Raw genomic sequence first — 12,303 nt, 5'->3', positions numbered from 1 at the left:
AGTGTATTTATTATTTGTTATTACTTAACAAAAGAGGGTTTTAAAAATATAAATAAATCTTGCACACTTCAATAAATTAAGCACGTCCTATGCTCCAAGTCACGCTGCATGATTTTACAGATTTTCACGTGAAATTGGGCTTTTTGGAGTAATAAAAATGTGGACTGCTAAAATGTGGGTGGGATATGAAGCAATGGTTATATTTAAAATGGAGTCCAGAAGAATAAATAATTAAATTATCAAACCCATTGACATTGGACTTAGGCATGGTATGATAACCGAATCAATGTTTACCACAGTTGGGAAAAGTCAAGGTATTAAAACAGCAAGAATGTTCTATACCGTTCCTAAGGGTATACTGTATGTAAAAGTTTATGTGTTGTTTTTGAAACTAATGAAGATACCAGAAGTCAATGGTTTATTTTAATTATTTAGCTTGACATGTTTGCTGTTCCAAAATAATATAAAAGTTTCTTAAAATGAAATATATTGTGTTTGATTAAAAAAAAGTAGTTTTTTACTAAGACATTTAAAAATAACTTATTTTAGAGCAGTAATCACAATAGCGTGATACAGTGATGTTTTTATCCAAGGTTGTCATACTGTCAGAATCTTATACTGGCCCACACCTAATTGGGCTTAGTTTTTGCTGTTTTAGAAACTTAATAAAAATATAATGTTCCTTTTTAATGTTTCCTTTTTATCAATGATTTCTGAAAAAAATTGCTTTCAACATTGACTTGTTATGCTTCAGTGATTATTTTTATTGATTAGCGACACTAATGAATTGAAATTATGTAATTTTTTGTTAATTGTTTTGAATTGTTTTAACTGTTTGTTCACAGTCAATCCTAAAGTTCAGTAAATGCTGAAACTTGCTAAAAGAAGATGTTTTTAAAACATTAAAAATAAAATCTTACAGATCCTCTTACCTAATTAGTTATGCGCTTCAGAGATTCATAGCCAAGAATATTTTCTGTGATTTTAACAATTTAAAATGTCTTTCTTTTCCTTAACTAATGATGTCTGAAATTTTAAACATCTTAAACTAAATTATTCTGACTTCTAATGGTGCTTTTATTAAAATATTTTCTTGTCTGTAGTGCAGACTCTTTAAAAAATGCCTCTTTGTGTTTTCCTGAAACAAATAACAGCATAGAGATTAGGAATGACAAGGGTTTGAGTACTTTTGGTGAACTTTTAGCTTGTGAAGTGTTGGACAAATTATGCTTGGCACAAATGTGCATGAAATATTGAACGGATTTTTAATTCAGTTTTTTTTTTCTTCCATGCCGCTCTGTCACTGCTGTTTGCTGTTTTCTCTGTAATGATGCTGCGACCTGACACCTTTAAGCAGCAGCCAATTTCCAGACCACAAAGATTTTATTTTTTTCCACACAACTAATTAGCGTACAGAAATAACAGAAAGGAAATGACAAGCAGAGGCCTTATATTCCCTTCTGTACCTTATGCTGTTAAGCGTGCTTGTTGTGACAGAGCCCTTAAGACCAACTAACTCTGGCTATTAATCAACAAAGCCTGTATGTTTTATTAAAAGCTTGACATTTTATGGATCACTAACACTCTTCCTAGTGTAAACTCTCCTTCAGCCAGTCACGAGGGGGATCTATAGCTGGATGTTTGGATGATGTCTAGACTCAGACACGGAATTCCGCTTCCCTCCCTGGATCTGACTCATAGTAGATGGATGTGGATCGAAACTGATGGACCATTAACCTCCTACTGAGATTCCCAGACGGTGCATCATGGCGAGATGGAGAACTCTCTCTCTCTCAGCTCTTTTTATTGGCAGGATCCGAGAACATATACCACTTGAAATGCAATCAGATCACTTGATATATTGGCACGGATAGCAAGAGCACTAAACAAATACAGGTATTGTTTATCAGCTCTTAGGGGCTTTATTTCTTTAAACAGATAGTTGTGCTGCAGCACCAGTCCCTGCATCTTTCATGGTGTATTTAAATCGCTTCCATCTATTTCCACTTACTTATCCCAGCATGCATGAGGTATTCTGCCTCAGGCAAAACGTTCTGTTCTGATATTAATCTATCGCTGCACAGTTAATTCTTCTTGGAATGCTTGAAGACACTTGCTGCATTGCTGAGATCCTACCGACAAACAAGCAACAAGTGCCAGAGTACAAAAAAAGCTGGTTTCTGCACACATTACCTGCCTAATTGCTGCCAGTTTACCTAGCAAAATAATGCCAAGGAGAAGATGGAAAATTTGGTTCTGGCATTGGTAATGGGTACTGAGGAAAAATTATGGCCACTGCCAACTCAAACAGATGTCGCATTGCTGTTTCTTCATGGGTCAGTTTATATGTATGCCAGGTTCAGAATACACAACATCAGCCTGTTTTTCCATCTTTTTAAACATTCATGTGGTTAAATGCATTCAAACATCCAATAAAGACTCACTCTCTGCCTAGTGATCTACCAAAGAATCGATATGGGACATGTTGTGAGAAAACACAAAACAAGGTATTTATACTATTCTAACTTGTACACTGTAAAAACTAATCTATAGAATTTACCCAATAAATCTGAGGTAACAATTTGCATCGACTTTGGCTGGGTATATTTAATGCCATATATTAAGTATAAACTATTGACTTTGGCTGGGTAGATTTAATCCCATATATTGAGTATAAACTATCGACTTTTGCTGGGTAGATTTAATCCCATATATTGAGTATAAACTATCTGAAGTAAAAAGCTATTAAATACTTACATGAATTGGGTAAAAAATACCTCACATTTATGTATATATTCAACAGCTACTTATTAGGTAAAAATTATCTCTTTAAATCAAAGTTTATTAATATCAGTTACCTAATAACAATTACTTATTCAGAGAAGGTAAAATCTACCTCTACAATAAAGACATTCAAATGGGTTATCAACTCAATGTTTTTATTCCAAAAAATCCTAAAACACACTTAAAATAAAGTGCAGCACAACAGCTTTACACAACATTTTAAGTAATGAACATGTTTTATAACTCGCTGATCTATTAAATCTTTCAATAATGTTGGATAATAAAACATTTCCCTGTTTTAGGACATCCAGATCAGAGCAGAAAAGAAGTGAGCAAAGAAAAGGAAAATAAAAAGGAGAAGTGAGGAGATCAGAGCAGAGCTGGATATCCAATCACATCAAGATTTTCTTTTATCTAAACTCTTAGACTAAACTCTTTGTGTCTTTTCAGATTTACACAACAGTAACTGACCAGTGGTCTGTTATCCAGATACATTCATAAAACAAAATAACTGAACAGTCTTGCTTATATGCAGCACTGATACACCAAATTATCAAAACATACAGAATAAAGTGCTAAATAAGGTACAACAGCTTCACACAACAATGAACAAATAAACCTGTGTTATAACTCAAGACAACAGTTTCAAATGTTGTTTCAATAATGTTGGATAATAAAACACATCCAGATCAGAGAGGAAAAGAAAAGTGAGGAGAGAGGGGAGCAAAAAAAAGGAAAATAAAAGAGAAGTGAGGAAATCAGAGCAGTGCTGAATGTTCAATCACATCAAGATTTTCTTGTATCTAAACACATAATAAAGTGCTAAATAAAGTGCAACAGCTTCACACAATAATGAACAAATAAACCTGTTTTATAACTCACTAAGATAATTTTCAAATGTTGTTTCTGAATAATTGGCTACTTGCATACAACTCTTTCAGAGGCCACTTATTATATTTTAAAAGCCAAAAGCACACACACAAACTCGTGGTTGTTTCTGTGCATGTACAGTATTAAATATTCAGATAAAAGTAAAACAAAATACCATCATTCTTTTTTTTGTCCTTACTCTCACTCTCGCAGATAGGATCAGAATGAAATAAGCAAACAAATGGGGAAGGTGAGATCAAAATTGTTCAGGCCACTATCTATTAGTATTCCTTTTCTGTCAATATGGGGGAAAACACAGAGCAATGGAGAGGTCTGTGTCTGTATGTAGAGCAAATGAGGGAAAAGAAGAAAAATATAAAACAGTCCATTGCAACTCCATCAAGGTATGTTCAAACAAAGGATCCCCTTTAAACAAGGAGAGAAATGTCTACTGCATGAGCTTATTTTTGAGGCTGTGGACTTTCTTCAGAAGTTTTGCCCCATCAATTTCCAAAAAAAGTTTTTGAAAAGCTTCAAATGTGTTCTTCAGCTCCTTTGGATATTCAATGTTGATTGCATATATGAGTCCCATCAGCAGTATGCATGCCTTTGTTCGGCTTCCACATCCTTCCATCACTTGGTTTCCCTCGATCACAATAGACAAATCGTCCTCCTCAGCCATAACATTGTGCTTCACAATCACCTTCATTGTTTTGTCTGTGTACTCCTCACATTCCTAAGTGTTAAAAAGAAACAAACATAAAGCACACACAATTTTATTTCAAGATGCTGTTTCAATATATTTCAGTTTATCTAAAGGAGAGCAGAAGGGAGTAGAAGACAAAAGGAAAAGGGGGATATGAGAGGAGGATCCCTTAAGTTAATCAAGAATCTGTTATCAATATGACATACCTGCCATTCATGGAAAAGATCTTCTTGTCTTTCACCGAGGTAGTTAATGAGGCAGCAGACAACAGCATCTCTTTTTTCCTCAATGTTCTGTGTCTGTAGGGAGATACAATTTAGCAGAGTGGGGGGTGATTTGCATGTACTAAGACTGAATTCCGGCCCTGCAATAGACTGGCGACCTGTCCAGGGAGAACCCTGCCCCTTCGCCTGATAAATGCTGGGTTAGCTTAAGCTTCTCTTGACCCGAATGGATAAAGCAGCAAAGAAAATAGATGGATAAGACTGAATTCACACACTGATGTTAAAAGTTAGTTTAAGTTGGTAAGGAGCTCAACTTAACACAACAAAGCAATTGTTTACAAATAATTTCACTTTTAATTCCCTCATATCAATAATTATAAATCTGTGAAAAAATAAAATAACATACATTTAAACTGTCCAGCAGAGGACGCATCTTGCAACCAGCTGCTCCTCCTTTGGCACGCATTAGCCGCAAAAGACCAGGTGTGTACTCATCAAGCTTCCGCAGGAATGTCTCCTCCAAGGAAACCGTTGTGATGCGTCTGAACTCCTCCTTGATCTAGGAAGTGAAAAGAACAAAAATTATATGTTAAATGACAGACCAGATCTCATAGTAATCACATGAAAGTATCGTAGTGGGGGAAAAAAAAGAAACATTCTTACCTGAGCCTCAGTGAATAATGCTGGCCACCTTTCTTTAAACACATCAACAGAGGGGCTGAGGCTGACCACTTCAATTCTTCGGCTAGAGAAGGTTTTATTCATTTTATCTGCAATTATCTTTGCATTGTTTTTCTTTGTAATTTCACAAATTAATTCAAGTCTCTCTTTCTCCAGTGTCTCTTGGCTTTCACCAGTAGGGTGTGGAGGGAGGTAATTAACCTCTGCTTTTTTGGGCTTTTTTATATTTTTCAAAGGCCCTACATCAGCGGGATGCTTCCTTTTTAAGGTATTGATTTCAATTTCGGGGTAAAAATATTTTCGAGATCTTAGCTTGGCACGGTAATTGTGCATCTTGTTTTTTATGCGCTGCTGCCAACCATATAATCCCGCAAATGATCCTGGCTCCCTAAGACACGGAAACTTAGAAACCAAGGCTTCAGCTACTGAGAGGATCTGCTCATTGGTAGGGTAAGCGGTGTATGAAAAAATTACTTTTGCAAGCTCTTGCATTATTGCTGATTTAATACTGGCATCCATGAAGTGTCTTCCAGTGGCATGATAGGAGTTGTTTGCCTCTGCAAGGATTAGTTCTATGTCTCTGGAAAACTCTGGTACTTGGAATGGCACTGGCCATGCAGCAGAGCGACATGAATCAGGAAGAATAATGGTATCACTGGAACTTGAAGATGCGCAGTTTGACACCTCTGAGGATGCATCATGATCTGCAGGGCAGATGTCCGTTTCAGCAGTACTAGCAGAATGGGTGCTCACTGTACTCAATGTAGATGATTCAAATACTGGGTGTAGGTCAAGGGTCATTGTCGGCTCTTTTAGGATCACTTTAACAGTGGCCTTGTCATGCAAGTCAGCAGTTGAGGTGACACTAAAAAACTGATTGTCAAAGTTACTGTCTTGGTATAGTAGTCCAATTTCCCCATGCAATTGGAAAGTTGCAGCAATTATGGAAACAAGATCTTCCAATGTATTTGGAATTCCTATTGGAAGTGTCAGTTTTTGAATGTTGTGTTCTTCTAAAATTACTCTTAACTGGACCGCCATTGTTGATTGTAGTGTGTTTCTTTAGCTGTAGAGACAGAAAGAAAAGAAATTGAGACAGGTTATTAATAGTTGATGAGCTTACTTGCATATGTTTGCTTCAATATTGTTCTGCCAAAGCAATAAACGGAAATTTTGTGAAGTGAATAAGATAGGATTCCTGGTTGTACAGCTGTTAAATAATTATTTCAATAACTATTTGAAACGTGCATACATATTGAATATGACATCATTTATAATCAACCCATTACACTTACTCTGATGTGCAAATGAAATGTTTAAGGGTCACTATACGGCCTTCTGCTGTATTGTATGCAGCCAGGGGGTATGTTTCTTTACATTCAGAATGTTTAAGGATTTCTGTCTCTCCTGTGGGTTCTACTTTGAAACTCCTCAGGTGTTCACAATACCAACCACTGAGCAATTTTAGAACAAAGACAGGAGTTTCGTGCACAATGATTATTTGCTGGATTTCTCCAAAGTCAGGTAGGCCTCCTGTTGAACCAAATGGCAGCATCATGCCAGTATTGTAGTCTGTGCCTAAAATGTTTGCTTTATTTGTCATGTTCACAAACACTTCCCCGGGGAACTTCCTTGCAAAGGATTCCTTAATGCCATCTTTAAGAACATCAACTGCCACCAGAGTCCTCTGGGACACTGACAGTGCTGGCCCTTGGTTGTTGCAATTGTTGGTATGATATGCAATCATCGATTGGTGCTTTCTTGCCATAGTCATGAGTATGTTTCTAAAACACCCAGTCTGTCTCACAATCCTTTTAAAGAATCGATGTTTGGCTTCAAACCGCATAGTCCAGAAATGTACAAGTGGCCCGTAAACAGTTGTAAGCCATGGGTAATGCTCGAGAAAGTGGTGTTTTGGTCGAACTTTCTCTTCTGGGAACACTTCAAAGTATCTGTAACGGTGTTCTGAGATCTTACTTTGCATGTACCCTATTGTCTCATCTGTGTGGTGAGGAGCCATGACAAGCTCCACTACATCCTTTAAGGTCATCAAAACCTCCCAAGCAGGCTCATCTTCTGGGACTTTGTCGCCAATCATGAGTGGCATCATTCTTAACAAACACCAGTTTTCATGTGCGTTTCCCCCTATGGTTTTTCGTAGGTGGAAATTTGGGGCAATGGGTTGTGGACAGTTTGTTTTGTCACTCCATTTGTAAGGAAAGCAACGTATGGAATTGTTGAGCTCCTGAAGAGAGAAGTATTTCTTTTTGATTAACACATCAAGACACAGTGATATTTCCAGAGGTACAATCCCTTCGAGCAAATCATGCAAAGCATCAGGGGGATAGCCTGATATAGCATGAAAGTTACTAAGTCTGTCTGAGATGGGACACTGTCTTTTAACTCCGCAGTGGTGACCTTGTGCTGGATCAGACAGTGCTGCTTTGACATGCATGGCATAGTTGGACTTAGTCCGTAGAGGAAACAGTCCTTCTCCTACTTCATGCTCCTGGATCTGTGACCGTTCTCCAATGCAAAAGCGACAGAAATGTGAAGCTGAAAAGCTTTCAACAAAGCCACCTATTGAATGAGCACCAAGATTGTCAGCGACAACAGCAAGTACAGTGCCCTTGACCACTTTGCCCAGACTTGAAACAAAAATACCATCATCTTCGAAGGACTTCAAATCTCTGAGCAGTGGGTCCAAAACTTTTGCATAGCCATACAGGTTGACATCATTTGCCTTGCACAAAGTGGCTAAGTAAATGGACGTCAGTGTAGATCTCGATGTGGCATGTATGTCTGCAAACACCCAGTACACTGCTGTGACTTTATGCTTCTTGCGGGATGTACCCAGAGGGTTGCATATCTCAAAGTCATCTATATATAATATGAGGGGGAGTTTATGTTCATCCTCACATAAAAAGCTTTTTTCTTTTAGTAAAGATCCATCTTTAAATGATTTGTATCCAGAAGAGGCATCAGATGGAATTTTGTTTTGTAATATTGTGTTTTGAATGTGTCTGTTGTTCACAAGTTGAGTTAATAATGGGAGGATTGGTATATACTGAAATGACTTTTTCTCTGTACTATCAATTATGTACTCAACTGGTTCAATCAATAAGAAATGCTCCTTACTAAATTGCTCTCTCCTGAACTTACTGCTGAAAGGCCCATCCACTCGTAAAGCAGCACAGACGGGGCTTAGCTGGCAAAGGTCTTTGACCAGTTCTGATATCACTAAGTCTTGGAATGTACAGCCATGTTTTCTCAAAGTACTCAAAATGATCTCTTTAATGGCTGGGCCAGATGCAGACGCTGTAAGAAAATGAAATTCCTCTACTAGTTCATCCATGCATGAATTGGAGACATTAAAAATGTTCTCCATTTTCAGGAGGAGCAACCCCACTCTTTTAGTAATAATTTTGTTGAAGTCCTCATCCTCCTCAAGGACTGAGCCACAGTCGTTTTCATCCTCAACAAAATCACTTTTTTCGTCCAGGTTGTTTTGGTGATGATAAAGAACATTGGTCTTGAAATCTACCAGTGAATGTGGGTTGTGTTTTCTACACTTGTGGCTGTGGAATGTTGTATATTTGTTGGTCTTATAATCACAACCATCAAAAACACATGGCACAGTCTCAAACTTTTTTAGATGGCCACCAAGATGTTCAAAAAAATGCCTCTCATTGTCAAAAGAGCATGAATTACAGACAATGCATGTGAACGACAGGATGTTTCCTGGCTGAGTTGACTGAGAATGATGCCTTGACAAATGTGTCCTTAATGCACCCCATGTCTTGACGGTGCAAGGACAATCTGCATAGAGGCAGGGTATGGAGTGGACTCGACCTAAATGCTCATGTTTTAGCCTGCTGTGTTTCAACAGGTCCAATCTTTTTGATGTTGTGAATTTGCACAACTTGCATTTCCAGTTCATTTTTCCATAACTGAGCATTTTGGTTAAGGTAACTACACCTTTAAGGACAATGCGATTTATTTTATTTGGAAAACTTGCATACCTGTAAAGGATACACTTGCGGTGTGGTCGTGTTTGGGTGTGTCAGGCCTAGAATGGGTAACAGAGGTCTATCAGTGAGTCTCTGCTTGTGGAGGACAGACAAGAGAAACTGAAGAAGGGGTCAAATAGTGAGTGTCCACATACACAGACTCTGCCTGCAACAGAAATAAAATCAGAAATTACACAAAAGAAATTATCAGACATGTACCTGGGTTAGATTTTGTACAGTTAATTTTGTGTTTATCACAATATAATGTAAATAATCACCTCTGGTGGTTATTCAGGTGTTTGTTTAATATGCAAAATGGATTATAACCCCAGGCATTAAAAAAACTAATTGCAGAATGGTGATCAAGTGGGGAAATACAGTAGTTTATCTGTGCTCCTCTGATCAAGGCAGTCTGTCTGACAAGGGTCAGTTATGCAGAAATGATGTGTTATGTGTACTTTAACTCACTAAAATAAAGACATTGCAATTACATATATTAATATCTATGCTTAATTTATTTAGCTTCATAGATGTAATATGCCTCATATACCAAATTACAAGATTATAAAAACATTTATTTAACACTGAGGTTTCAAAAAATGCCAAAAATAATATAAAATATAATATATATTTTATTCTAAAATGTTTTAAGTGATCCCACAATTCATAAAAAAAACTTAGGTGCAGCAACAGTGGGTGTTTTTACACATACTCGTGGGATACAGTGGTACTATGTTTTTATGTTTTAAACAAGACAAAAGGGAAGTAACGTTAGTGCAAAGCAGTAGCGCTCTCTTGTTCTCCCTCTCTCTCTCTCTCTCTCTCTCTCACTCACACACACACACACACACGTAAACACGCACAGCAAGGCGCTCTCTCTCTCTCTCTCTCTCTCTCTCTCACACACACACACACACACACACACACACACAAAGCACGGCGGATGCGATGTCTTTCTTTCTCTCTCTCTCTCCCACACACACACACACACACTCAGCACGGTGGATGCGCTCTCTTTCTCGCTCTCTCTCATTCAAATGGAATCTCTCTCACACACACACACAGAGCACGGCGAATGCGCTCTCTTTCTCTCTCTCTCTCTCTCTCTCCCTCAGGAGCGCTATATAGTCAGGCCACCCGCTCCGGTTAAAATTACACCAGAGTTACCGACCGCTAACGCGTTTTATCTGGAAATTTATTCCCGTGATCAAGGTCGGGTCCCGCGGAACAGCCGCGGAAATGCAGACCTCTAGCCTGGGGTCAGTTTGTGTATTTGAACACATCAAACCGACGCGTGAAACACAACATACCAAGTTGCCTGACCGACTGGCAGACGTTGCTCAACGGCCAGCTGTCGGCTTGGTGTGTGCCGGGCCACGGTGACGCCAGCGACAGTTTCAAACTTTAATTTCAAGTAATGACATTTTAAACAAATGAACGCCGAATAAAAATGATGTGTAATATCTCATAATTTCAAAAATGACCTTAAATTGAGCTTACCTTAACTTCTGCTGTTCGATGGCAGCCGTTGAGAGGATCCAGCGTCGCTCACTCACTCAAAAACGCGGGCTGACGCATGCGCAATTTCAAGCAAAAAAACTCACGATTTGGGGGTATACTTTACTGCCTTTATCTATGTGATGATTGTTACTGTTAACGAATGGGTAGAATATGTAGAATTTACCTATTACTTCTGAATTCCTTGGCTGGCTGCAATAATCAAGTAAATTTTATATGGTTTCCACAGATTATATTTACCGCTCTCAAAAATCACTTTTTTCAGTGTACAAGTACATCCAGATTACTATCAAAATTGTTGTTCACGTAGTTTTCTGCTTATTCAAAAGTCACATTACATGGGTTATTTCATTCAGTAGTACTCTTGGGTTGTACTGGGAGCTCCAATGAGAGGATGAAAGCTTTTTAATGAGAATGAGAATTGAACACAAGTGGCCACAGAAGCTGAATTTGAGCACGTTCATACTATATGGGACTGGTAATGCATCTTTGTTGATCACTGGTGCTTGGTTTACCTCAATTCTAGTTCTCGCTGCTATTCATGAGGCTCTCTTCCAATGAGCTGGTTTACTAAATCAGGTGTGTTAAACAAGATATAGAAAATAGACCCTTTTCACAATGATGTTACTTCATTTCTGCAACACAGTGTATTGGTAGTTCTGGTTTACCGCTAAATGAATGAGGTACTTCTCTGGAAAATTTACAACTGAAAATATCATTGAAAAACATTGTTATTTAAGACTATTTAATTATTGGGCATGTGTCCAAGGTTTCTCTTTTAATAATGAACTGCTTTCTGAGTTTAAAAAATGATTAAGTTATTAAGAATAGGAGTAAGCTATTGTTTATTATGGAAAGTATATATATTTGCAAAGTTTTCACTTCTTATTTCAGTTTATTTCCACAAAAATGAATTCATTTTTACTTTTATGCTGCTTTTATTTTTTATTATATGTAAATGTTCCAGCACAAGTACATTTCTTTAGTAAATCATCTCATATTACCTGGTAAGTATGTTGTTCATAAATGTAATCATTTGTCGAGTCAAACCAGATACCACGTGATATCACGTGAAAAGGGTCCATAAACAGTGAGGGGGGTCCAGGATTGAGAAAAGCTGGTTTACTGAAATGTATGTTTACACAAGGTGTAAAAAGTGCCATTGGTTTTCTCAGTTTAAACAGGCCTTAATTAAAAAAAAAAAAAACCCCAATAATATTAATACAATAAATTAATAAGTTGAAAATCAATCCTAACTATTGATCTGTGTGTCCTGATATGGAGGACCTGAAATCTTCTAAGAAGAATTCAAATTGGTCTGTAGAGGCTGTTGTAAAATCTTCTCCTCCTTCATTTTTTCCCACATGTAGCTCAATACAGCTCCTAGTTCAGCACTAGAATGGTGGACAGCTCCATCAGTACAGTTAATGAACTCCACAGCTCACTTCAGCAACTCTCAGTGGACACCATTCAAAAACTCAGGACAAATGCATGCATCCAACCAGCCAGA

The 12,303-nt window shown here is 37.7% G+C and overlaps 2 protein-coding genes across 2 annotated transcripts; both read right to left on the bottom strand.

The window, feature by feature from the left end:
- Positions 1–2,924: 2,924 nt before the first annotated feature.
- Positions 2,925–9,330, bottom strand: LOC141379165 (uncharacterized). The gene is made up of 5 exons (XM_073931899.1): positions 9,288–9,330; positions 5,248–6,331; positions 4,991–5,143; positions 4,567–4,659; positions 2,925–4,390 (listed from the first exon to the last, which is right to left on the bottom strand). Exons 2-5 carry the CDS (start codon positions 6,304–6,306, stop codon positions 4,103–4,105), a joined length of 1,593 nt encoding a protein of 530 aa, XP_073788000.1. The 5' UTR covers positions 6,307–6,331; positions 9,288–9,330; the 3' UTR covers positions 2,925–4,102.
- Positions 6,460–10,857, bottom strand: LOC141379164 (uncharacterized). Its single transcript, XM_073931898.1, has 3 exons — positions 10,776–10,857; positions 9,301–9,441; positions 6,460–9,215 (listed from the first exon to the last, which is right to left on the bottom strand). The coding sequence occupies exon 3, from the start codon at positions 9,203–9,205 to the stop codon at positions 6,557–6,559; it is 2,649 nt and encodes an 882-aa protein (XP_073787999.1). The 5' UTR covers positions 9,206–9,215; positions 9,301–9,441; positions 10,776–10,857; the 3' UTR covers positions 6,460–6,556.
- Between the last annotated feature and the right edge of the window lie 1,446 nt (positions 10,858–12,303).

Source organism: Danio rerio, chromosome 19 (assembly GCF_049306965.1).
Source record: "Danio rerio strain Tuebingen ecotype United States chromosome 19, GRCz12tu, whole genome shotgun sequence".
Taxonomy (NCBI): Eukaryota; Metazoa; Chordata; class Actinopteri; order Cypriniformes; family Danionidae; genus Danio; species Danio rerio.
This window is presented reverse-complemented; position numbering and strand designations above follow the sequence as displayed.